The 26455-nt window shown below is 37.6% G+C and overlaps 2 protein-coding genes across 3 annotated transcripts; one reads left to right on the top strand and one right to left on the bottom strand.

Moving 5' to 3' along the window:
• Positions 1 to 705: 705 nt before the first annotated feature.
• On the bottom strand, positions 706 to 6164 carry Sap30 (Sin3A associated protein 30). The gene is made up of 4 exons (XM_076852367.1): positions 5580 to 6164; positions 3766 to 3891; positions 3395 to 3493; positions 706 to 955 (listed from the first exon to the last, which is right to left on the bottom strand). The coding sequence occupies exons 1-4, from the start codon at positions 5892 to 5894 to the stop codon at positions 833 to 835; spliced, it is 663 nt and encodes a 220-aa protein (XP_076708482.1). The 5' UTR covers positions 5895 to 6164; the 3' UTR covers positions 706 to 832.
• Positions 6165 to 20029: 13865 nt separating this feature from the next.
• Positions 20030 to 24304, top strand: Hmgb2 (high mobility group box 2). 2 transcript variants are annotated; one of them, XM_076852366.1, is made up of 5 exons: positions 20030 to 20186; positions 20757 to 20921; positions 21142 to 21287; positions 21365 to 21539; positions 22078 to 24304. In XM_076852366.1, exons 2-5 carry the CDS (start codon positions 20772 to 20774, stop codon positions 22237 to 22239), a joined length of 633 nt encoding a protein of 210 aa, XP_076708481.1. In that variant the 5' UTR covers positions 20030 to 20186; positions 20757 to 20771; the 3' UTR covers positions 22240 to 24304. The 2 variants fall into 2 exon arrangements, with proteins under 2 accessions (XP_076708481.1, XP_076708480.1); XM_076852365.1 differs by having other exon boundaries at positions 20753 to 20921.
• Positions 24305 to 26455: the final 2151 nt, after the last annotated feature.

The raw sequence follows: 26455 nt of genomic DNA, 5'->3' as shown, positions 1-26455 counted from the left end.
TCAAAAGGAAATGCAATACAAATCAAGTTAGAGCTACATAAAACAAAACTTTAAAGGATGAGTTTGTTAGATATTTAGACCTTTCCACACTTCGGTCATAATTTGCAACACAAATGTCACAGAACATGACTGAAAATTAAGGGGCACTGCAGAAGTATTATCTATTTTCATGTTATATAAATAATTTTCCTTAAGACAAAATTTATTTCTATATTCTTATTTCAACTTTCAGCACTGTGTTTGTTTTTATTGGCACATTATGTCTTCTTTGGAAAGAGGCGGGCACATAAATGAAACTATTTTTTAATACTACCTCAAGTAATAATAACAAAGAAAGAAAATAAAAAGATGTTGCATCCTACTGAAAGTCTATTTTTCAACTCTGACAGCACTATAAAACACTTTAAAAATAATGCTATTTAGGATATCCTTAATTTCAAATCAAACTTCCCCAGTGAAAGCCAATGTAAATTACACTTGCTACTTAAGCTGTTAATTTCTTGGAATTTAAAAAAAGGGTTACATCAATGTAGGCTCTTTACATTAGAATTTCAATTAGTATTGATTCCTAAAGTCAGTTTAAAAATCATGTTTCACAAAATAAATACACCGAAGCAACTATAATAGTAATAACCTTTATTTAAAATATTTTTAATCTAGGAAGCTCATTTTACATGAGTTTCCAGCTAATTATTAGAATCAGAAACAAAGGAAATAAAACCAGAGAAAATTCTCTGTAGAAAAAATACACAAAGAACATTTCTACATGTGAAAAAACAGTAAACAGTCTTAACATCTGAACATCCACATATTAGACTTAACGCCTTCTCTCCTAGTGAACACCACTATCAACCTTGAGATCTGATTTGTTCTTGTCATTCTTCACTGAGTAGATGAAATATGTTAAGGTGTCTTTTTCATTCACTGGAATAGACCTAAAGTGGCAACCAACTATCTATAAAGAAAAAAAAATCGAGGAAATTAAATTTTAGATATAACAGGCTTCATAAAATAGGTAAAAGGTACTGTTTCATCAAATGTTCAAAAGTGCTATGTGATGATAAGAGTTATTTCTTTTAAAGATTAAACTATATTTAACAAAACAGCAACAGGACAAAAAAACACACAAAAATAAGATGTTATGAACAAAAGACAGTCTGATTTTAAAGGATCCTTTTGACCCTATTTAATTAAATATACATTGATTAGCGGCAGTATATTTTCTTATATTTAAAATTTTACAACTGGGTCTAGATCAGGAAGTAAATATTTCTACTTTTAAACTTTAAATATGCATTAGATAAAAACTGAAGAGTCAAAAACATGTATCACACTAGGAATAGTTTACAACTTAGAAAAAGAATAAAATGAAGTTCTCGAATTTTTTATATTAGCGAAACCATGAAATAGTTTACAAATATCTTTGCTGCCACTTATATTTATTCATTTATTAGAATTATTCTTTATAAAGATTCCTTGAAGTTTTTTTTTAAGTATTTATTTTTTAGTTGTAGTTGGACACAATACCTTTATTTTATTAATTATTTTTATGTGATACTGAGGATGGAACCTAGGGCCTCACATGAGCTAGGTGAGCGCTCTACTGCTGAGCCACAACCCCAGCCTGGTTCCTTGAAGTTTTTTCTGAGCACAACTTATGAACAGAAAATGAAAGGAGAAAGGGGAATGTTCATTGAAGACTGTATATTTGCTTCCTTGTCTTTTTGTGGTGCTAATCTAATGTGTGGACTACAATTAGCAATAGTAGAACAGAGCGAATGGAAGGAGGAGAAGGAGGATGATAAGCATACCTGGAATCTAGATTTCTTATTTATTAAAAAAAAATAGCTCTAGAATAATATAACTGTTTTTATAAGTTTGGATTATCAAAATTTTCAGTTTTAAATTTTGCATTAAAATATATATGCATTTAAATACACATTGCAGGGCTGGGGATGTGGCTCAAGCGGTAGCGCGCTCGCCTGGCATGCGTGCGGCCTGGGTTCAATCCTCAGCACCACATACAAATAAAGATGTTATGTCCGCCGAAAATTAAAAAATAAATATTAAAAAAATCCTCTCTCTCCCTTAAAAATTAAATAAATAAATAAATAAATACACATTGCATATACATGTTGCAGAACAAAGGTGACTTTACTCAGTTTGTATCTGATCTACATGGTAGGCAATATCTATGTTATTGCACAATCAAAAATGGACTAGATCTTTAAAAATCAAATATAAAGAAAAAAGTTTTATTTTTGTTATGTAGGCAAGAAATAGAAAAGAAATTGTGGCTAAATAGCAAATATCTTGTATTTTAACAGCATTCAAAAAAATTTTGTCAAAGAACTGAAAAAGTTCTATTTATTTTTATCTTAACTAATATGAATATTTTATTTTATTTATTTTTCTGGTACTGGGGATTGAACTCAGGGATGCCGCCATTAAGCCACATCCCCAGCCCTTTTTTATTTTGAGACAAGGTCCACTTCATTAAGTTGTCCAGGCTGGCCTAGAATTTACAATCCTCCTGCCTCAACTTCCCAAGTAGCGGGGATTATAGGAGTGAGCCATCACATCCAGCTAATATGCACATTTTAGAAAATTTTGAAATAACTACTGAATTCAAGCTACAGAATATGAGAAAACTGATTCATTTATGTCTATTCTGTCTAGTAAGTGAAAAAATGTATTTTAAATGATTAAAGTGTAAATATATAAATCTATATGTATCTTAAAAATATTCAGATTTTTTGGTTCTGGTTCATATAATCAGTGAACTTTTCAAAACTAATGAGAGGACCAGAAATCCTATATAAAAGCATACTATAAGTAAAAGCTTGGATAAGTTTTTGCCTTTCTTGATGTGAAGAAAACATAGATGTTAATAGTCAGATAAACAAGGACAAATTCTGAATAGTTAAATCAGCAAGTTATGGAAACATCTCTTAAAGACTCATTTGTAGACTCTTCCATCAGAAACTTCAAAAACTAAATTCTAAAAAAAAATAATGGTATATTTGTTTACTATGCCTCAATTAGGTATTCAATAAACATTAACTGATTAAATGGAATTTTAAAACTAATATTTCTAGAATGAGGAAAAAAATTTTTCATTCGATATTGTGAAAGCCTTTATGTGAAGATGTTGTACACAATCTGAATATAATCCACTAAGTAGTCATTACATATAGAAATTTCCTAAGTAGCAAATGTTTCTAGGCATCTAGATTTTTCTACAATAGATTTCTTAATAACTTTGATCTTTCTAACCAAAATGTATAGTTACATATACTACATTAATAATTTTGTTAGCAGTATTTGTTTCATCACCTCTTGTTTGTGTATACAGGCTCATTTGAAGTTTATATAGTTCAAAACTCATATATACCTCAACAAGTTGAGCTTTATTAAGTCCTGGTCTGGTTGGTAGCTTGAAGTGTCTTTTGTATCGCCTAAGTGTATTTACTTGTAATTGGTATAAGTCAACCTAGAAAAAAGTAACATACATTAATTAGTTCAGAAATTTTTTTGAAAATTTATCATTGATATGCATAACAACAATAAAAATTCAATTTGATTGTTGCAGAGCTATAAAAACTGTCAATTCAGATGTAAACATTCAAATTGTGTACATGGAGAGTGTTAACTGGCTATATTAATCTTTGCTTTAAACATTAAAAAATTGTTTATCTCTTTCTAGAAAAGCTTTGGAATATAATACTTATGGTTTATATTTAACATACAAAAGTTTTCTTCTACCTCTGGAGTATCAATGTCTTGAACAGGTGAATCACCTCCATCATCATCACTCCCTTTTCTCTTTCTTCTGTTTCGGACACTTTGAATTAAGTTTTTATGATAATCACAAATGTAAAGATGCCTTGCCTGAAATAGAAAAGTTTCACAGACTGCTTATGATTACAGTAAAAATGCATCTATACTTTAATAAAATGCATAGGCCACAATGAATTATTACAAATAAAAGTCAAAAACAAGCCATTTTTAATACAATGGCATGTTTCTTTCTACTCTTTTTAATTTTTTTAAATTTTTTAGTTGTAGTTGGACACAATATCTTTATTTTATTTATTTATTTTCATGTGGTGCTGAGGATGGAACCCAGGACCTCCCACGTGCTAGGTGAGTGCTCTGCCACTGAGCCACAACCCCAGCACTCTTCCTACTCTTAAATTCTTTATCTTGTTAAAACATAAGATGCCTGGCAATACTGTTAAGAGGAAAGGGTATTGGTTGGACAGGTGGGGTGCCAGTTGGAGGCAGGGGGTGGTACCAATTGAGGAAGGTAGGGAGGCAGAGATAGAGAATAATAAATTCCAATCCTTTGGGTTTTGAGGAGAAACAGTGAGAATGACCTGAATTAGTTCATGCTAGATTCTTCCTCAAAATAGGAAAGATGATATTGCTCACAATTTGGCTACAGTATTTTCTGTAGTTAAAGAACAGCATATTTTAGTAATGTATGATTTACAATCTATTTTTAAACTTCAGTTACTAATTTTTCTTTCTATTAAATGTATATATTTATCTGAATACATTTTTCCGTTTAAAGCAATTATTTTAAATTCAGGTTCATTTGAAATGTTTCTCATGAACACCACTGAAGAACTGTTACAATAGACAGAAGGTGTGACACACTTTTCTAGAACTTTACACTCTGGAGAGTTGAATAGTGACAATGAAATATTGGGTTCCAACTACCGAAAGTTAACTCCTTTAAAAAAAATACAGTTAAGGATTGATTTAACAGGCATTTAAATTTACTTCTAAGCTAAGTTCAAATTTAAAAACATACAGGACATGTGCTATGTTCTGTATCTTGTTATTTATTCACACAAGTCAGAGCTCTGAAAGGTAGCAATGGTTCTTTCTAAAAAAAGAAATTTAAAAAAATTCATAGATGGTCAAAAGAACTGACATGCAAAAGGACGAAAAAAGAAATCCCGATGGCTGCCAAACCGACTGCAAAACCGCAGAGGCTTACGTGCTCTCCACGTTGGGAGCAGCTGCCCTAAGAGCTGACATCGCAAACATCGTTTACAAGCTGGCTCCTCTCTCACTCTGCGTTCAGAAAAGACCCAACATCGAAAAGAACAGATCTTCCTCGACTGCGGTGCAGGGTCCTGCAGGACTCCACTTTCCTCAGACGAGGGGAGCTACAACTCCCTGGGGCCAATCGCCAGCTCGGGCAGCAAAACAAAGGCGCCTCCATTCCAGAAGACTGCCGGGCTACAGGAAAACTACTCTGGGCCCTCGGTGCGGCGGTCCCCTTTGTTTCGTTTCCAGATCACAGCAAAAGGAGGAAGAGGGAAGGCAGTGCGCGGGAGAGGCGGGCAGCGGGAGTCGGGGTGGGGGACTAGCAGGACTGGAACCACGGCATACGTGTGCATACGTAGTGGTTGGCGGTCCGAGTTGCAGCGACTTTGTTGTTTACTCCCTAACGGAGAACGCACGAGTCCACACTGCAGCCAGTCTGCAGGAGCTGTGAACCCCGCCAACAACCCAAGTCTCTGCACAGCTGCTGGGACTCCGCGGGGCGGGCCGAGGTCACTTACACTCTTATCCAGCTCGATCTTCACCTTCTTCTGGGAGATGCTCTTCTGAATCCTCTTGCTGAAGCTGGCGTTGCCAGCCGCTCGGCCGCACCGCTCACCGTCCTCCCGTAAACAGCACAGCTGCCCGGGGCCTGGCCCGGCCGCCCCCGGGGGCCCAGCCGCTGAGACCGCCCCGGCGCCGGGTACCTCAGCCCCGGCGCCTGCAGCGTTCCCGTTCCCGGCGGAGGCGGCGGCCGCTGCAGCCGCAACCACCGCAGCCACGGCGGCAGCCGCGTCCCCGCCGCGGCTCATCTCCTCAGGCGTGAAGCCGTTCATGTCTAGGTGCTCAGGGGCGCTGGCGCTGACAGAAATCCCCGCTCCGCCTCTCCCGGCCAGGTCCCTCAGGCGCCCTACCCGGCGGCGGCAATGCACTCTGCACCCCAAGTTCGGCGGTCGTCGGCCAAACACCAAGTTTCCCCGGCCTGCTTGTCTCCGTCGGCGATGAACAGTGGACAGCGCTTGTGGCTGGGACCGAGAGTCGTGGGGCGCCTGGAGAGGGAACCCCGCTCACTGTCACATGGAGACTTCAGCAGTTGGACCGCGGCGCCCCCGCCTCCCTCCAGCCCCTGAACTTGCGCAAGCACGACGCATCTCCTCCCACCCCGCCTCCTCCACTCTGCCGCGAGGCCCCACGGGAACGGTAGTCCTCCGTGGGGGGAGTCCACCTGACCTGCGTTCTGAACCCGGCGCCTGGCGGCTTGGAGAAACTACTCATCCCGGCATGCAGCGTGCGGCGACTGGCCGGCCTTTTTTTGTTTTTAAGCACCCGGCAAAGGGGAGTGCGGTTTTAGGGTGTCTTGCCTCCTGTTTCTCCCGGGAAGGTGGGATATGTTCAGCTATTGTTCTTTTGCAGAGTTGGTGTTCAGTCAGTCGGCCCATTCCTGAGAAGCACAAATTGTGTGTGTGTGTGTGTGTATGTGTGTGACAAGTGAGCGTGTGGAAAAGTTTCGGGGTGTTTCGTACGACCACGCTTTTGTGGAAACCTGAGTCAGGAACTCGGGGGACCAAGCGCTCCGCCTCAACTTGACCAAACACTGAAGCACCAAATAAATACAGCGCGGCGGGGAGTGGGGGGGGAAACGCCCTCCAGTCTTGTCGACCATGCCAGGTCCTCACAAACATCTACTGACTAGTTCGCAATTGCAGGGCTATTTTTCGTCTCCACTTCCGACCTTTTCAATCTCTCCTCAAAAGGATCTGGAGAAGGACGCAGTTAACATCGCTTAAAGGGGAACGTAGACCCGCCCCCCCAAAACCAAGTCAGCCCGATAGCTCCTTGGAAACTTCCCAGCGTCAGTTCCACGGAGCGTAACGGGAGAGAAATCCGATTTCCTGAGTCGTCCACACGCCCGTACGTGCGTGCGGGCGTGTGTATGCCTGCGTGCAAGTGTGCTTGTGCTTATGGAGGGAGGGGCAGGATGGGAGTGGCTAATGTGAAAGCCTGCACCTTTGCTAGTTATTGTGCGTCATTATCAGCACATACTGTTAACCAGTATCACTGTTTAAACAAAAATACGTACATTTCAGGCAGTAGATTTTTCAGGTTTTTTTTTTTATACTTAACAAATTTATTGAAAATGCTATCTACACTGAAAGCCAAAGCTTTCCATTTCCTGTGTGCATTTCAGTTCAATGAAAAAAATGCATTAAAAAAAATCTTGCTTGTACTTTACTGAGCTTCTTAAATTATAATTAATATTTTAAATCAATTTTCAGAAATTCTACACCATTATGTTTTTACATATCATTTCTGCCATTATCTAAACTGTTCCATTTCTGGGGCTCCAATTCAATACACATCAGGTCTCCCCTGTATCCTTGTATCTTCTGCCCTATCTTCAGTAATTTTAATTTTTAAATGTGTATCTCCTCTTATTTTGGATTCTTCTAACCTGCACGCATTCTTTCTTTAGATATGATTTTATAATTCTTACGTTGTTCTTTTTCAAACCTTAAGTCACCTTTTATAGTTCCCAGTTCTCTGGTAAAATTTTTGATTTTCTTCCGTGAACACAGCAAAATAGTGGTTTTCAAAATTATGTTTATTCTTTCTTTTGTCTGTCATTTCTGCTGGTCTGACTCATGCTTGACTTTTTTTGCATCCTTTATCTTTGATTATTGGTATGCATTTTATCTGAGAAATAATAGAAATAATTTAAAGAATTGGGTGTTATGTTCCTGTAGAGAGAGGCTTCATTTCCTTTTTTAAAGTGCTAACGGGTACCAATAGTTCTTATGAATTTTTCAGCCAACCAGATGATATTCTAGTCTATATTCCCATTTTGGGCTGTACTTCTTGGAGTCTTACCCCAGAGTGATAACTAAGGTTATCACCCTTCATGCATATTGAATTCCAACCCTAGATCCAAGTGACTTGACAGATGTTGCTTGATTCAACTAGTACTATATACATTTTAAAAGATAAGCATTCTGAAGCTATCCATTATCTGACATTTTGTATAGGATATGATTTCTACCATGATTTAATTATCATCAAAGTGTGAAGTGTACAGAAAAGTAGATGTAGTTCCCAGGTAATGCTGGAGCTTGCACTGGGTGCAAAATTACTTCTGGCTATCTATTGAGATAGAATGTTATTATCTTCAAAAAGAGATTGAACATAGCTCCCCACTATCAGAGGTGTGGGCCATCATGCCCAGCTAGAGTATTTTTTTTTTTTTTAAGGAAGAAGAGAATGGTTATTGGATAGATAAGAGTTTTCTACAATGATGTAGATTTTAAGAATGTTTGACAAAGGAATAGACAGGTCCATGCTACTTTAAATTGCTCAAGGAGATGAAAAATTATTTTAGAAATTAGGAAATGAGTTACTATTTTTAATTATAGGTAAAAATATTTTTACCTGTTAACCTACAAAATATGTTCAGGTATTAAAAATTCATCCAGTAAATATTTAAATATTTGTGACTTTGACACATGCATAGCACTGCACTAGACCCTATGAAATATATAATGATGATATACATTCCTGCCTTTCAAGAAACTTCTAAACAATAATTTTTGATATTATACTTTCTGCTTTATAAAGCTCCTTCACAGGTATTATTTCTTTTGAAATTCTTAACAACTTTGTTCATTAGGTACAGGAAATATTTACCCAATGGAAAAACTCAAGAGTGGCAGACACGACTGATCTCTGCCCCTGCCTCTCTGACCTTTATTATTTCAATGTTCATTTCTTTGCTTGAGGGCTTTCTCCTAAATTGTGGAAGGCCCCTGTGTCCATGTGGTCAACGCAAGTTGAAAATGCCTTAGAATTAACTTCCGACCCTAGCAGCTTTCACCCACTAAAGAATTCATTCTAACACACACCCACACACATCCTAGCTAAATCTGAGTTTTACACTATTTCCCAGAGTTTTCCCCTGAGATTATGCTCCAGGCTTTAGCAGTTGTAGCTGCTTGATACTGCACCCTTTAATGACTGCATTCCCTTCTTTTTCTTTCTTCTTCACCTTCCACTGATATTTCCTGCATCCCTTAGATAAACTATCTGCACTAAAATCCTTGTCTCGGATTTCTAGTGGTCCTTTCCATTTGGTTATTTCCCCCACTACTTGCCCCTTAGCTAAAGTGCTAGTTCAACAGGTGGTCACATGATTCAAGGTTGGCTACCTAGAATCCTTCCCAGGGAATTTTGTTCAATCTAGAATAAGAAAAAAGGAGCACTTTAACTTTTGTTTCTTTTTGTTTGTGCATCATCCTATATCCATTGTAACAATGTCTGGCACAAAGTAGACACTTAACATTTGTAGAATGAACTCAATCCTTAGAATTTCTTTGTTGCCAACCTGCCTTAGTCAACAGCTATAAATTTAAAAATGTATGAAATCCTGTTGTTATAGCATGTCATAGTGTCATAACATACTATTGTAGTTAAGAGCATGGACTCAGGAGCCAACTGCTTGAAATTTAAACTCTGTCACTTGACAGTTATTTGTGCTAGTTGTTTCTCAGTTCCATTTTCATTCTTTTACTCTCTCTTGTGTACCACAGGGTACTGGCATCCTAAAAAGCATTTGCCAGACTCACTTGCTACTGATTTCAGTTCTGCTAATGGAAGATTAAAAGGCAAGAGGCAGACAGAAAACATTTTTTCCCTTCTGACTTCAGCAGCCTTGGGAGTATTGTTCTCTTCTACTCTGGATCCAGGAATGGTAGGGGCAAGATAAAGGCTGGTTGCTGACTTCCTGAAATACACCTAGCAGAGATAGTTCCAATAATGCCATAGTTATATTCCAAAAGCCTCAGAAGCATCACAGTTGTGGGTTTTTTATAATATTATTTGCCTTTTGTCCTTTTAATGATAGGATGGTAGCTTTTCTTGTTCCATATTAGTATCAACACAAATATCAATAATTAAAGTTACCTCTGGATTAAAGCACCTTCCCTTTTTGCTCCTCCAACCCTAATACTTTTGTAATGATTCTCTCAGTAATATTTCTTTCTGAAATATCTGAAGTGATTTTTGTTTTCCTGGTTGAACACTAACACTGTGAGCTTAGGCAATTACTTGCTCTTTGCTTTAGTTACTTCTATACCACAAAGATAATAGTATACATATCTCATTGGTGCTATTTTGAAGATTGATAGTTCTACAATACTTAAAATCATATAAAACACTGTTAAATAAATGGCATTATATATATTCTGTTAAATATAAATGGCCTGAGCCACAAAGTTCATAAATCTAGTCTCTCTCCATATATTTGTTATTTTGTGCAGTTTACCTCCTGATCCATTCTTGACCTTACTGCTTATCACTGTTACTTTTTTTTTTAACCTGTGTCCTTTTATGTCTATCTTCTCCGTTGCTTCTCTTTCATAAATCGGCATGCATGCTTTCAGTGTATTTTTCTTATTTGCTGACATAATAGGAACATCTTGGAGACCCATAGGTTTAAGTGTTTGGAAAGGCTGTAATGGTGAGAAGATACTTAGGGTAGATAGCAGCAATGGCAGTGGAAAACAATAGCTTACATTAGACCCTGAAGATGAATCCAGAATTTTTAGCTTGGGATGTTGAGGGCCTCGTGTAGGAGAAAGACTTGAGAAATAGATTCTTTTGCTTAAATCTTGTCCTCATTAAGATTATTTAAAATTTGGATGGAATTTTTTCACTGGCTTCTATTTTTGAATTTTGAGAATAGATTTGGTTTTGGTCTCATACTCAGCAGTCTCAGATTCTAGAATTATAATTACTCCATTCTTAAGATCTTTGGGACCCAAAACCCCCAAACAAACAAATATGGGAATAAGATAGGCCTAAATATTACTGAATAGACAGAATTCTTCTGTGTCTGTACAAGAGCTGGATTGCTATCTAGAGCATTGCTTATACAAATTCCTAGTGTGATTGTTAATGTTTTCAATGAAGATCACGTCTTTAATTTTTACTCTTTTAAAATTTCAGTTAATCCTACTAGATACAGAATAAACTTTAAAAAAATTGTTGTTGTAGATGAACACAATATCTTTATTTATTTTTATGTGGTGCTAAGGATCAAACCTAGTGCTTCACACATGCCAGGCAAGCACTCTACCACTGAGCTACAATCCCAGCCCAAGCTCTTCTTTTTATTTATCCAGTAATCCAAATTTAAGGTATGTATAAATACATTTTAGCTTAATTAAAATTTTAGGATTATTTGAAAAGTACATCTGAAAATTTCATATTGTTTGTAAATGTATTTCTAAATACAGTCAAACTACAAAGCGCAGGAACAAAATTAGAAGACAAAATAAATATATTACCTTTATATTTATGTGTATTTACATTAGAATTTGCAATTTTAAGTCATTACCAAACTTAAGGAAAAAAAAAAACTATCATTGGTTTAACCTAAGATCAACATAGTACTAATATTGTAAGAAGCATCTGCCATAGACATGCTAGGACTCATTAAATTGCTGGCCATAAGGAACAGCAGCCACTGAACTGCTTAGTCATGTCTGCTTGCCACTGATAAAGAGCCATAGGGGCGCTAGCCATAGGCATACTTATCAATGAATGGTTACAATTGATAGGGAGCATAGATCCATGGACACGCTCAAAGAACACGCCCAAATGCAATTACATCACCTCACTGGACATAACCAATGGACATTGACTTTCACTGGGTGTAACCAATAACCAACATACACCACCAACTTGGAACTGTATTTAAATTGCTATCCTGCCACAATGAAGAGGTTTGCTCCAAGGCCATCAGTCAGACTGGCCACCTTGCTGTCCATCTGTAGACCGACTCTACCATTCCCTGATGTCCAGCCATCAGCTGGAGAACCACCAGACAAGGACAACATCTGCTCTTTTACTAAGAGAAGTCATGTGGCATGGGAGGTATTTTGGGGCTCCTGGTTGCCCTAGGATTGTGTGGTTTGCTTATAGTGTTTAGTGTGCACTGAATGCTAGTTGGGGTGCTCCAGCAAACCCAACACTTTTTGCATTGTTTCTATTTGATGATTGGTGTAATTGAATATATGCTTTACATTTAAAGACAATCTACCTCTGGGTAATTATTAATAGCGCCACTAGCAACAAATATAAAACAAATTTACCTTAACTGAAAATACCTACAAAAAAGTAGATAAAAAGTTATTTTCAAAATTATTTACAAAAGAATTACTTTCCTATTGTATGAAAGCGAGGTCTGCCATCTATAGCTAGATTTTTGTCCACTAAATATCATGAAATTCTGGGAGATTCACATTGTCTTTTAGAATATTCAGTCCTTGACTATTTCAAATGTCATGTTCTAACAAGTCATTGGCTTTTTTAAAAAAAATAGCTTTGATGGGGTGTAATTTATATATATATATATATATATATATATATATATATATATATATATATATATATATAATAAATTTTACCCATTTGAAGTATATGGTTCAATGATTTTTAGTAAACTTATGCAACCATCACCATAATCTAGTTTTAGAACATTTCTATCACCTGAAGACATCCCATTGTGCCTTTCTTCAGCCAGTTCCTGCTACCATTTCCAGCCCCGGGAGCAATCTTCTGCTTTCTGCTTTTATACATTTGCTTGTTACAAAAATGTTATGTTTGTCTCACTTCTTTCACTTAGTATAATGTTTTTAAGGTTTATTCATATTATAGCTTGTATTGTTGTTTGTTTTTATTGATAAATAGTATTTCAATGCATGGATATACCATATTTTTGTTTATTCACTGTCCAGTAGTGGGCTTTTGGATTGTTTCCAGATTAGGACTTTTACAAATAAGACTGATATGAACATTTTCAATAAAGTGTTTTTGTAGACATTGGTTTTCATTTCTCTTGGGTAGATGCCTAGGAGTGTTTAAATTTTGAGAAACTGCCAAACTGTTTTCCATATGACTATAGCATTTCCATTCCCATCAGTGATATATGAAGGTTTCAATTTTTCCACATCTTTACCACACTTCTACCATCTTTTGATTGTAGTCATCCTAGTGAGAAGTGGGGGTGTCTACTGTGATTTTAGTTTGCATTTCCCTAATGACTAACAATATTAAACATATTTCACATGCTTAGTAATCATTAGTCATTGACTTTTAGTATAGATTAAGACATAGTATCTTATGTGCAAGAGGATAAATTTTTACACAGGCATGTATCTAATACATATGTATTTATTTATGTGTATGTATATTAGCACCTTAAACAGGATATAGCATGCTTGGCTCAATACAGTTTAATACAAATTGCTATTTTTACCACTTTATGAACTATAAAAGACCTTTACAACAACTCCACTTATCCTTCTCATCTTTTTTGCTATTGTTGTCATATATTCTACTTCCACATTATACAGTTATTATTGCTGTTTTAAACAGGTAATACTCTTTCTAAATCCACATAATTACCCTTGTTTGTGATCCTTTTCTCCTCCTGATGATTTAAGATTATTTTCCTTAAGCAGGACAACTTTTTTGTCTTGAAACATCTTTTTTTTTTTTTCCTCTTAATTCTTGAAAACTTTTCCCCTGGATATAGAACTCAAGGTACTTTCTCATTTTTGTTTCTAAAGCCATTCCATAGGCTTCTCATTTAAGAGTTGGCTGTCAGATTTATTTTTGCTTTCTTGAATCTCTCTCCTCTGGTTCCTTCTTCTTCTTTTCCTTTGGCGGGTGGTACTGGGTATTGAACCATTGAACTATATCTGTACCCAGTCCCTTCCTTCCTTTATCCCCTGCAAAGCTCTCCCTTGCTTTCCTTCCCTTCCCAAGGATTGAACCCAGGGACTCTCTATCATTGAACTACATTCCAGCCCTTTTTATTTTGAGATAGGGTCTCACTAAATTTCTCAGTACTTCTCTAAGTTGCTGGGGCTGGCCTTGGACTTGTGATCCTCCTGCCTCAGCTTCCTGAGTCATCCTAGGATTACAGGTGTGCACCACTGGACCCAGCATGTCTTTAGGTTTTAAAACTTTGTATTATGATGTGCTTAAAAGATATATTTTACTAGAGCAGGTTTGACCTTTGTTATTTAGGTAGGAACAACCTCTCTAATAGATGGAAGGATAAGGAGCTACTTATCACAATTCAGTGAGGGATTCAGCAGTGTCCATTCTGTGTTGCAAAGTTTTAATAAGACCCAGATCACCTGTGGTTCATTCCTGTTCCTTAGATATTTATTGCTGCATGATATATTTTTTTCTTTTAATACAAGTTTTTTTTTTTTGTTTGTTTGTTTTTAATGTAGTGCTGGGTATCGAACCCAGTGTCTCACATGTGCTAGGCTAGCTCTCTACCACTGAGCCACAACCCCAGCCCTTCATGACCTTTTGATTGAGGGCTTGGTGGTCTCTGACTCCTTACCCTTGAAATACTGGAAAATTATTTTCATCAGGAATAAATCACTTTTTTCATGGAGAGAAAAACAGTTTAATAGTTAAAAATAACTTTGTTTTCTTTCTATTTTTTGGTACAAGGTATTGAACCAAAGGATGCTTAAACACTGAGTCATATTCCAAGCCGTTTTTATTTATTTTGAGACAGTCTCACTAAGTTGCTTAGGGCCTCACTGATCTGCTGAGGCTGGCTTTGAATTCTCCATTCTCCTGCCTTTGGCTTCCAAGCTGCTGGGATTACAGGCATGTGCAACTGTGCCTGCCCACATTTTTCATTTTTTAAAACTTGTATTTTCAGTTCTTCAAAAATACATTATTCAACTATATCACTAAATTCCATTTCTGAAGTGAGTATACAGTTAGGCCTCATAATCAGTGATCTACCCACATGTGGATGTGCTTACTTGATAATAGGCTTATCTTTCCTCACTGCCTTTAAAACGACTTGAAAACACTCAGCTCCAATTTAAGATTACTCTTTGAGGAACTGTGCAGAGTATTTTTTTCAGTTTATTCACCAACTATGCAACTCAAAATAACTATTTTATATGCTACTAACCTTGTATAAAGTAGACTTCATTTTGGCTCACTTTATGAGTTAATTAATCAATGATAATCACCATTGAGAATTTATTATCGCTTTTTAGGGAAAGGGTCTACAAAAAATGTATATCCTGCCAGGCACTGTGGAGCATGCCTTAATCTCAGTGACTCAGGAGGATTGCAAATTTGAGGCCAGTCTCTGCAATTTAGTGAGACCCTGTCTCAAAATAAAAAAATAAAGGGATGGGGAGATAGCTCAGTGGCAGAGCCCCCAGGGTTTAATCCCTAGTACTAGAAAAAAAAATGTACATATTATCCATTAGTATTTTCCAATCTGATTATGACCACAGATTATTAAAAGTATAAAATTTTTAGGAAGACTGATCAAATAAATGATAGGCATTCCAATGTAGCATATCATTTTAATACAATTCTGCAAGACTGACATTGTTGAAGATGAAAATTCAAGTTTTTCAATAGAATAGTTGTTTACAGGTAGGTATAGGATAGGGACAAACTTTGGAAATAGTGTTGCTCCTCATAATTAGTTTATTGCTAACAGCATATGTTTTATGATTCATGAGATGCTGAATTAAGACAGTTTGGCAAATAAAGTGATACAATGATACCATATGAGGGGAAAAGTTGTCCAGATAATTTTAATGAAAGGATAAGATGATGGAAATATTGTGTGATCCAGTTTAATCTACATAATTTATTATGTTTAGCATCTATCAACTCTTACTCCATCAACCACTGTTTTAGAATAACTGGAATTAAAACTAATCAGTATTCTTATAGACACGTTATTTATATTTTTAAGTTTAATTATAATCACTGAACTACATAACAATTGCATAAGTTTAAATATGTTTATTTGCTCACATTATGATCACATACTGCCAAAATTACAGAATCATACAGTTTGTCAGTTGATACTTTAGAGATTATCCCTGAAGCTCAATTTAGTTTGTCAATTGAAGGCCTAGAAATGCCAAGTGAGTGAACTGTCTAAATCACAAGTTCCTGTTTTTTTTTTTTATCTTTTTAAAAATATTTTAGTTGTCAATGAACCTTTATTTAATTTATTTATTTATGTATTATACATGGTGTTGAGGATTGAAACCATTGTGCCTCACAATGCTAGGTAAGTGCTCTACCACTGAACCTCAGCTCCAGCCCCTTTATTTATCATTTTTATGAAGAATATAAACATTTTGCTTTTCATCATCTTTTAGAAAGGTGTACTGCCTTAATAAATATAGAGTATTTGTTTTAAAATACATAAAATTAATGTGTTCTTGGAAAAAAATGGTTTTCAAGTTAATTGAGAATACCACTTTATTTCCCTATTTAGAAATATCATAAGACTGGAACAGTGGAAAAGACCTTTAGTATTACTCCTTTTAGGACATTTCAGTTTTCTGATAAGTTGTAATAGTATGTCAAATAAGTCATACTACGGTGAATCAGGCCTTTATTTATTTATTTTTTCTTTCTTTTTTTCTTGTTTTGGTGGTACTGGGGATTGAATTCTGGCCTCATGCATGGTAGGCAAGCACTCTAACACTGAGCCATATCTCCAGCCCAGGCCTTGATTTTTTTGTGTATTAATTCATCTTTTCAGAATTATATTTAGGACTAAGTTTTTTTTTTTTTTTTTTTGATGCTACCAGATACTTTATTTTTTTTCACCAAAAATGGTAGTGTTCTGTAATCAACAACCATCAAGATCTTAGTTAAACCTATTTACATTTTAATGTGCTTCTCAATATTACTACTTCTAGGCCAGGAAGTATAGCATGAAAGTGAAATCTTAACAGCAATGGTAAAAGTAGATTAAATATAGAAATGTTTTTCTTTTCTCTGCTATGATGAAGAATGGAAATTGGTATCAGCAGATCTGAGAGCAGTAAGGGAAGGAGAATATGTTATAGGTTTCTCTACTTGTACGTGCTATATTTTTGTGTTTTCACACTGTCTTACCTCTATACCTGTATAGGTGTCCAAATTTTTCTTTTTGATAAGGACATCAATCATACTGGATTAGGGGCTCATCCTACTCCAATATGACCTTGTCTTAACTAATAGCATCCCACAGTGACCCTATTCCCAATTAAGATTATCTTCTGAGGTACTGGGTGCTAAAAACTCAACATATGAAGTTTGAGGGGGGCACAATTTAACCCATAACACTTAAGTGAGCCTATCATCAATCTTGGCTTGCCTGATGGTCCTTTGTCTCTTCTAGGCATCAAGATTAGGGATTTAAAAACCTTTCTGAAAAATAAGCACCTCACACCCAATCAATTGCTAGTATAATTGAAAGGAAGAAGGTCTTAGAATCATGATTCTTATAAAATAGAATGAAATGTAGACTTCAGTTAGTAGCTCTGATTTGGGATTTTTTTTTTGAGTTATTATATTTTATTTATTTTTTTTATTAGTTGTTCAAAACATTACAAAGCTCTTGACATATCATACTTCATACATTTGATTCAAGTGGGTTGATTTGGGATGTTGAATAAATTCACTATTTGCTTTATAGTGACATAAAAAGTTTTGAAACCAACTTATTATTAGAAGCAACACAAAATTCTCCAAGTGAAGTAAACTTTAGTAAATATTGGTACTGGGGATTGAACCAGGAACTCTCTGCTTCAGAGCTATGGCCAGCCCCTTTTCAACAATTTTGAGACAGGCCTCACTAAATTGCACAGGGTGGCCTCCAACTTTCAACTCTCCTGCCTCAGCCTCCTGAGTAATTGGATTATGGATCTGTGCCACTGAACTCAGTGAATTATGACTTTAAAGTTAATGTGACTTCATTTTACCATGCTGTAAACGCTACCATCTAAGGTGGAAATCTAATTATTTTACCCTTTCTCACAATTTTCAGTAATTCCTTTGACTATAGGAAAGACTAAATTTCTTTGTAAACTGCCAGTCCAACACCATCCTTCTAGTTGATCTCCAAATAAGTCAGGCTCTTTCAAAGGCCTTTCTGTTTATTTTCCCCCCTATTTAATATTCCCACTCCAACTGTAATCAAATGCTACTTTCATGGAAGGCTTCCCTATTTCCCCATGGTGTTAGGTAATTATTTTATGCTCTCATAATTGAACAATTTCAACAATTATTATGTTTTACTGCCCTTTCCTATTTTTGTCTTCCTCTACACTGTAAATATTCCAAGGGCAAAGGCCATGACACTTCATCTTTATATTTTTACTGCTAAATTCAATGCTTAACATATTCAGTAAACAGTTCTTGAGTAAATGCCCAATTCTTATATAAGCACAACTTATATTATAGTTGCAATTGTCATTTTGTAGGTATAGAAGATTCGGCAGGCACAAAAATGTTATAAATTAAGGATTATGACTAATAAAATTCTTAAGATCCTTAAAACAAGAAAATTCACTTTTATCTTTTTGAAAAACTGCCACTTTTTTTTTTTTTTTAACTGTGGTAAAACATACATAAAAGTCACCATTTTAGCCATTTGTCGGTGTACAATTCACTGGCATGAACTGCATTCACAATATTAAGCAACCACTATCCCGTCATAAGGAAAATACACTTTAAAAAAAAACTATAGTTTTTATTAGTAAATCTGGGTAAAGAATTGCTGGATCTGCGGTATCACCGAGTATGATTACCATACTCAAACCAAAGAGAAGCATGCAGTTTCAAATGCAAGCAAACTTACTGTAAAAACAAGACAAAATTAAAAACCCGTTGAAACTGTCAGTGCAATAGATAATAGGCCAAAAGGCTGGGGGGCGGGGGAACCTTCAAAACTAGACATAAGACAGAAATAGTTTACTAAAGTGTCAAAGTCCTACCTTAGGGAAGGCAGCTTGTGAGGCTGGTAAGCAGCAAGTTAAGGCAGCTTGCAGGAGTCTAAAATGTTGCTGTACATAATTTGACGAATATATGCAACTGGGAGTGAGGCAGGGTGAAGCATCCATTGTTTTATTAGATTTTCAATTTTTTAAAAACTGTCACCTTAGAAGCCTGAGTCAATGAGCAAAGTGAGGCGTCCGCCTGGGCCCCGACCTCCACGCGCGCGCTGAGGACTGGGGCGTGGCCCGCGGGTCCTCAGTCCGCCCTGCCGCCTACAGCCGAAATCCGGGACCAGACCGGGGAGGCGGGGCGAGCGGGGCGCGGGAGGGCGCGCCCGTTCACCTCCTAATGTTTGACACCTGAGACAAAGAGCCAAGGAAGGGCGGGACTTCCCGAGGGAAACTCCCTCGGCGGGAAGCGCCTCACTTGGCTTTTTATCACCCTGCGCACGGGAGGCGGGAGCAACTGCCCTCTCGCGCGCCTCACACTCTGAGGCTTCTTGCCTTGTCTTTTGCGGGTTTACTCAGCCTCAACGACACATCCAAGGGGCTGAGAAATCGGTCCGCAGATCAAACTCCTCAGTCGGGGATCCCCCACTTACTGTTTTTTGAACAGTGTTAGGGAGACTGCAGGGCCGCAAGGGACTACAGCTCCCAAGAGACAACGCTGCAGGGTCGGGCTGGGACGTAGGAGAGAAAGGACCAAAACTGGTTGGAAAAGGGATACGACAGGCTTCCGCCTTTACCTTAGCGTCAGTAAGTCCAGAGGCCGCCGCCAGGCCCTGGAGAACCACCCCCAGGCTCCTGACTTATTACTTTTAAATCTGGCGGGGCTTTTCCTCTAGGGCCAACCACTCCTCCATTTGCAGTCCTGGCCAATCACTGTCAGGCCCGCCATTTTTCAAACCCTTTTCCTGCCGCCAATCAGGATCGAGCAGTACATTCCTCTTCTGACCGGTTCTAACGGGTCTGGGAGTTAACGACCTGGGCGACCCACCGAACCTGCTAGGCTGGGGAAAGGGGGACGGACCTAGAGAGACACTGACCAATAGGGAGCCGTCTTGGAGAGGAGGCGGGGACTCCCCGGGTTTGAATAATCGTACGAGCCAATCAGAGAGGTAGGGGTGTGGTCTCTGGCGGCGCTCGTCAAGTTGCCGTGGCGCGGAGAACTCTGCAAAACAAGAGGCTGAGGATTGCGTTAGTGATAAACCAGTTCACGCCGGAGCCCAGGGGAGGAAGCTTCTCTGTCTGATCCGGCCGCTCTGCGGGTCTCTGAGGAAAAGCTCCCATCAGGCAAGAATCCCCCTTAACCTCTTCTGGTTCGTGGGCCTGCCCTTCCCCCTTCCCCCTTCCCTCAGAGCCCTCTCTTGTGTCTCTGCGCCGTGACTCCTGGGGTCCGACCTGGCGAGCTGAATTTGGGGTACTGGCTGGTGAGGGCCGGGGCTTCCAAGGGCGGGCGGGGTCGGGTGTCGGGGCAGGCGGGAGGGCGGGAAGCTCCCCCGGGCCCGGTTCCAGTAGTTTTTGAATGTCGGTCGCGAGGCGACTAGTCTGCGCTAGGCTCGCGACGTAGAAGTCGGGGGACATTTCTGTCAGGAAAGGGTTTCGAGGGCGCTCGCGGCGTCCCGGGCCTCGGTGAGGGGCGGGCGGCGGAATCCGGCCTCGCGGAGAAACTTGCTGACCCGGCGTAAGGAGTCGTCGGCCGCGGCTGTTGCGGCGGGCGGAGGCGGCTGGGGAGCCAGGAGCGGCGGCCGCCCGCCCGCCCGCGAGGAGGGGGGCGCGGGCAGTGTTTGGGCGGGAAGCTGCACCCCGCCAGCGCTGCTGCGGGCTCCGCGCCCACCCGCCGGCTTTCTCCCCGCCAGGTAGACGGCGGCTGCCACCATGGGTAAAGGAGACCCCAACAAGCCGAGGGGCAAAATGTCCTCGTACGCCTTCTTCGTGCAGACCTGCCGGGAAGAGCACAAGAAGAAACACCCGGACTCTTCCGTCAACTTCGCCGAATTCTCCAAGAAGTGCTCGGAGAGATGGAAGGTGAGGGCTTCAGAGCTGAGGGTTTTCAGGTGTTTTGGGCAGGCAGCTAACAACCTTGATGACTGGCGTTTTAAGCAGCCCACTTCAGTATTTCACTGAAGCGACGAAAGCACAGAGTTGTTAACTAAGGAAATGTGATCCTTAAAAATGCTCTTGTTCTTTTTGGATGTCTATAGCTTACAAAATTGCTGTGTTTTTACTTCTCATTCTATGCTCATAGACCATGTCTGCAAAGGAGAAGTCGAAGTTTGAAGATATGGCAAAAAGTGACAAAGCTCGCTATGACAGGGAGATGAAAAATTACGTTCCTCCCAAAGGTGATAAGAAAGGAAAGAAAAAAGATCCCAACGCTCCTAAGAGACCACCGTAAGTTTATTTTAAATTAACCAAACTATCCCTTAGATTTTTACTTTTGCTTTATTAACCCTGTTGCTTTCTTTCAGATCTGCCTTCTTCCTGTTTTGCTCTGAACATCGCCCAAAGATCAAAAGTGAACACCCAGGCCTGTCCATTGGGGATACTGCAAAAAAACTGGGTGAAATGTGGTCTGAGCAGTCAGCCAAAGATAAACAGCCATATGAACAGAAAGCAGCTAAGCTAAAGGAGAAATATGAGAAGGTATAGTCTTAAAAAGAGGTTAAAATGAGGTAGACATTGTTTTTTTAAAAAGTATGTTAGATATGAACTGTAGAAAGTTGGGAAATTCAGGCAATCTTATGTTAATGGTCATCAGTTACATTAAGAAGAGCCTTAAGGGAATTTGTCCAATTAAGCAACAAGCTCATTGAAGCCTTCTTTCCTTTGACCAAAAGCAATGTTTGTAGCACTGTGAAATTTCCTACAAGAAATTAAGAAGTTGGAGGGCCAAATATTTTGTGTAGATGTATTCAGAATGTGAAGTTGGCAGGGAAATGTGTGATGTAAATGAGTATTGGTAGCGAAAGCACTTGCTGACCAACTCCCATTTTTTACACCATTTGGTTTCTGAAAGTCTAAAGCAAACAAATATTCCCCAAAGTAAGGTAGACTCTGAATACCTATGTAGACAGCTATCAAGGTTATTGGTCAATAGTTTTAGATTTTTTACAATGAAGTGGTTTTTCAGAGTTGAGTAATGACACCGGATGTTGATTATATTATTTTGACAATATTTCAGGATATTGCTGCATACCGTGCTAAGGGCAAAAGTGAAGCAGGAAAGAAGGGCCCTGGTAGGCCAACAGGCTCAAAGAAGAAGAGTGAACCAGAAGATGAAGAGGAAGAGGAAGAAGAGGAGGAGGATGAAGATGATGAGGAAGAGGAGGAGGATGAAGAATAAGTGGCTGTCCTGTAATGATGTGTGTGGAGTGTGTGTATGTGTGTGTGTGTGTGTGTGCGCTCAGGCAACTGTTTTGCTAAGAATGTGAATTCAAGTGCAGCTCAACATTAGCTTCAGTATAAAAACTGTACAGATTTTTGTATAGTTGCTAAGATTCTTTGTAGAGAAAATACTTTTTTTAAAATGCAGATTGTAGCTTTTTGAAGAGCTACTACATACAGTTAGATTTTTAAAGCTTCTGATGTTGAATGTTCCTAAATATTTAATGGTTTCTTTAATTTCTTGTGTATGGTAGCACAGCAAACTGATAGGAATTAGTAAATTTTGGGTTTTTTAGGATGTTGCATTTTGTTGTTTTTTTTTTAAAAAAAATTTGTAATAAAATTATGTATATTATTCCTATTGTCTTTGTCTTAATACGCTAAATTAGTTTTCCCTTTTGAAAAAAATTTATGCCCAATAGTTCTTAGCTAACAGTAGAATTAGTAAAATGTTTTAAACTTTGAAATTCACATCTGGAATTTAATACACTTTAAGAAGTTTATGAACTTTCAAAGAAAGATTACACTTTGTCCTTGATGCTTATATTCATTTATTTAGTAACTTGTTCCCTACCCACTCTGGCCTTCAGAAATTTTATGTAGCTAGGGTGGTGAATTCTAAAATGTATACATTTGATTTTTTTAAAAAAATTACAAAAATTTTAGCTTTTTATTAAGTTAAAGGTAGAATACCTGAGAAGATTTTGAATTATATCTGAAATCTTTGGTCTTAAGTCTAGAATTCTAGGTAACTAGCCTAAGAAGTATTTGATTGTGATATTCCCTGACTCATCTAAATTTCACTAGGATTTGTATTTATAGGGGATGGCATTTATTTTAGGAATGCTTACTTGAGGAGGCAACAGTTAACTTGTAAGTTGATATTAGAGGTATTAGTGAAAGTTGATCATCTATGGACTAAATACCTACCTACAGAAGTCTTTGTTGACAGTTTGACTATCTTGGTTTTTTTTTCTTTTTGATAGAGGATTGAACCCAGGGTCACTTAACCACTGAGTCATGTCCCCAGCCCATTTTTGTTTTGTTTAGAGGCAGGGTCTCATTACGATTTTAGGGTCTTCCTCTTGCTAAGTAGCTGAGATTGGTCTTAAACTTGCAACCCTGTCTCAGTTTTGTGAGTGACTGGGACTACAAGTGTGCACTACCTTACCTGGCAGGATTTTCGCTGATCATAAAATAAAAATTTGTTTTCAGGTGTTCGGTGACTTAGTACAATTAAAGTATTTGGGGTACTGTATTTCAGATGCATACCCTGGTGTAGGGCTTTATAGAAATAGGAACTTTTGAGCCTATTTTTTCCCATTTGTAATATGGGATAAATACCTACTTCACAGTGTTTTAATGATGAAAATTTTGTAAAGTACTTGAAAACAGCACCTAATACACAGAAAAGATGGGAAGTTGTTAAAATCTAAATAGAGAAATTTTGTGTTTACTTAATTTCCATATCTATAGAATAGACCCACAAAGCTGTCCTATCGAGTTTCTTGTCCCCTAACTTTGGGATACTGACATTCTGTTGTTTGTAGTTTAAGAACACCCATTTGAATCAATAGCAAATCGGGATTTGAAATGGGCCCTGCCTAGCTCATGTTTGAAATAAAAATTTCAGATCTGAGAGACTAAACAAGTTCTCAATAATTGCGACTAGGTGACTAAAAGATATATGAAAGCATTGAAATGAGAGTAATTTTTAAAATTCTCTTCTAGACTAGCCGCTAATTGGAGGTATGTTTATGTAAGCTTTATAAATAGGTCATATTTAAGTGGTACAAAATGTAAAAGGGTAGATATGATAGTTCATCTTATTAAGTCCCAGCTATACTGTTCCAGACTATTAACTTGGATAACTCCAGTGATGCAATACTTTATTCAATAAAGGTGTAACCATAAATAACGGTGTATGTATACATCTAGATGCATATATCTAAATAAGTAGTTCTTAACATTGTTGGAAACTTTTTAGTATGACAGTTGGCATATTAAATAGCTAACTGCACTATGCAACCGAATAAATCAGTTCCCTAAAGATATTGTATTTTTTTTTTCTTTAAGAATTGCTGAAGCCTGCTAAAATTGCTCTCCATAGAAGGTGTGCTAAATATACACGTTTTATATGTTTTGCAGTGACTGGTTTCCTCATCAACATAATTCTCAAACTTTTTAGTCCCTTATTGTGATATATTAAGAGCCAATTGTGTTTTCTCTTGATCTGTGATCTTTTTTGTCTGATTGGTCTTGTTATTCATAGTTTATTTAATATGAAGGAAAAGGATCTTTTATGACACATAAATATTTCTTTGACTTTTGGTACTTTTCTCATGAAGATTTCTTATTTCTCTGTAGTCTGTTTCAGTTCTTTCATGGTTTTCAGAGTTCTTTCCTATTCAGATTACAACAACAACAAAAACTTTGGTTTTTCTTTTTTAAAATTTAAATATTTGGTCCTCCTGAAATGAGTGCAAGGACTGAGATAAAGGCTCAGATTTATTTCTTCCCCAATGTCAGCCACTAGGTTTTGGTCTTTTAACTTGTAATAGGGCACTGGGCTAGAAGACCCTATGGTCCTTTATACATCAAAGCACACACTGCAAACTTGGTGAGTTAATAGTATGCTTTAAAAAATATTTTGCCTTTTAACAGCATCATTTTCAATAAATAGTAAATAGCTTATCTTACAATAGTATAAATACAACAGTATCCTAAATCTGACTTCCCATTACTACATATATCACTAGAAATGATTTTATTTCTTGGGGAATAGCAAGAAAATTAAAGGAGCTATTATGCCACTGCAGAAGCTCCTTTTAAAAAGAAAATAACCTTTTAGAAATAAGCCATTTTTAGGGAGTGGGGGTGTAGATCAGTGGTAGAGCACTTGCTTAGCACCCAAAGCCCTGGGTGCAAAGTTTGGTGTGGACGCTGTGCACACACTCAAGCAAGCCATTTTTGGATTAGTTCATGAGAGTTCCTCATGAGATGATGGCATTTTTAGAGACAGGATATTTACTCATAGGAAATATAAAAACCTAGACCAGGAAAAAGCTTGTATGTGGTGAACTAAGGAGCATACAAGAAAACTCTTGGGCAAATAAAATTTTTATTTTATAGAAATGTATTAAAAATTTCTATACTGCTATACCCTAGTGTCACAAAGTGTTCTATGCATATTTATAAACATATAATGCCCAGGGTAAAGTGGACAGCCACTATTTAGCTCAAACAAGTAAATCAATCAATTGATGGTCATCTATCTACAGACATCTATATATGAATATACCTATGTGTGTGTGTATATATATATATACACACACATTTTTTGTACCTGTGTGTATGTATACACAAACGTGTGCGCACACACACACACTATGTATAGATGTATGATAGAGTAATTGGATTCACTTCTGAGATTCTTGTCTGTCAATGTGGGTAGGAAAAATAACCATGGAAGACGTTCTTTAAGAGTTTTTCTCAGCATCAAATAGAAATTCCTACCACAGGGTTCTGGGCATATCAAGTACAGGATTTATGTCCTTAACCGCAACATGAAATTTGTGAACTTACAATTATTTAACCTCTTGTATAAACATACAACTTACTGTATATTTAATTTTAGTAACTTAGTATTTATAAAGAGTGCTGAATGGAGTACTTGAGGAATTGCCTTTTTCACTTAACATAGTATTAGTAAGACTGTTTATATCTAGTCCATTCATGTTCATCACCGTAATGTTTCTGTTTTACCATAATTCATCCATTCTCCTTTCAATGGGTATTCAGGTTATTATTACTATTTTGCTATTACAAATGGCAGCACTATAAAATTCCTGTACAGGTCAGCTAATACACAAAAGGACTCATCTTCACTAACTTCCCTGAGAAATTCCATCAGCTTTAACAACCCCAAACCCCCACTTTTCCTGCTCAGCTCAGCAGTATCATCATTCTTGAGCTCCATTATCCATTTGTTATACCATGGTGGAGAAAGTTCTCTTAGACATAGTGAACCTGGGTTTCATCCTATTTCCCTTTTTAAAAATAGTTTTCTATAAACCAATTCCTAAAAACAGTTGCCCCTATATATTTTGTCCAGTTTTAGAGTTGTTTAGAATAGCCAGGGTAATGTCAATACCAATTACTATGTCATAGCTATT

This window comes from Callospermophilus lateralis, chromosome 4 (assembly GCF_048772815.1).
Source record: "Callospermophilus lateralis isolate mCalLat2 chromosome 4, mCalLat2.hap1, whole genome shotgun sequence".
Classification (NCBI taxonomy): Eukaryota; Metazoa; Chordata; class Mammalia; order Rodentia; family Sciuridae; genus Callospermophilus; species Callospermophilus lateralis.
The sequence above is the reverse complement of the archived record's forward strand: the minus strand, read 5'-3'. Positions and strand labels throughout refer to the sequence as shown.

What these genes read in the sequence shown, in the direction of transcription:
- Sap30 (XM_076852367.1), bottom strand. Translation starts at nt 5,894, where the DNA reads ATGAACGGCTTCACGCCTGAGGAGATGAGCCGCGGCGGGGACGCGGCT. An exon ending in AGATCGAGCTGGATAAGAGT is followed by an intron (nt 3,892 to 5,579) that starts GTAAGTGACCTC and finishes TTTCTATTTCAG; the next exon opens with GCAAGGCATCTTTACATTTG. An exon ending in AAGACATTGATACTCCAGAG is followed by an intron (nt 3,494 to 3,765) that starts GTAGAAGAAAAC and finishes ACTTTTTTCTAG; the next exon opens with GTTGACTTATACCAATTACA.
- Hmgb2 (XM_076852366.1), top strand. Translation starts at nt 20,772, where the DNA reads ATGGGTAAAGGAGACCCCAACAAGCCGAGGGGCAAAATGTCCTCGTAC. An exon ending in AACGCTCCTAAGAGACCACC is followed by an intron (nt 21,288 to 21,364) that starts GTAAGTTTATTT and finishes GCTTTCTTTCAG; the next exon opens with ATCTGCCTTCTTCCTGTTTT. An exon ending in TAAAGGAGAAATATGAGAAG is followed by an intron (nt 21,540 to 22,077) that starts GTATAGTCTTAA and finishes ACAATATTTCAG; the next exon opens with GATATTGCTGCATACCGTGC.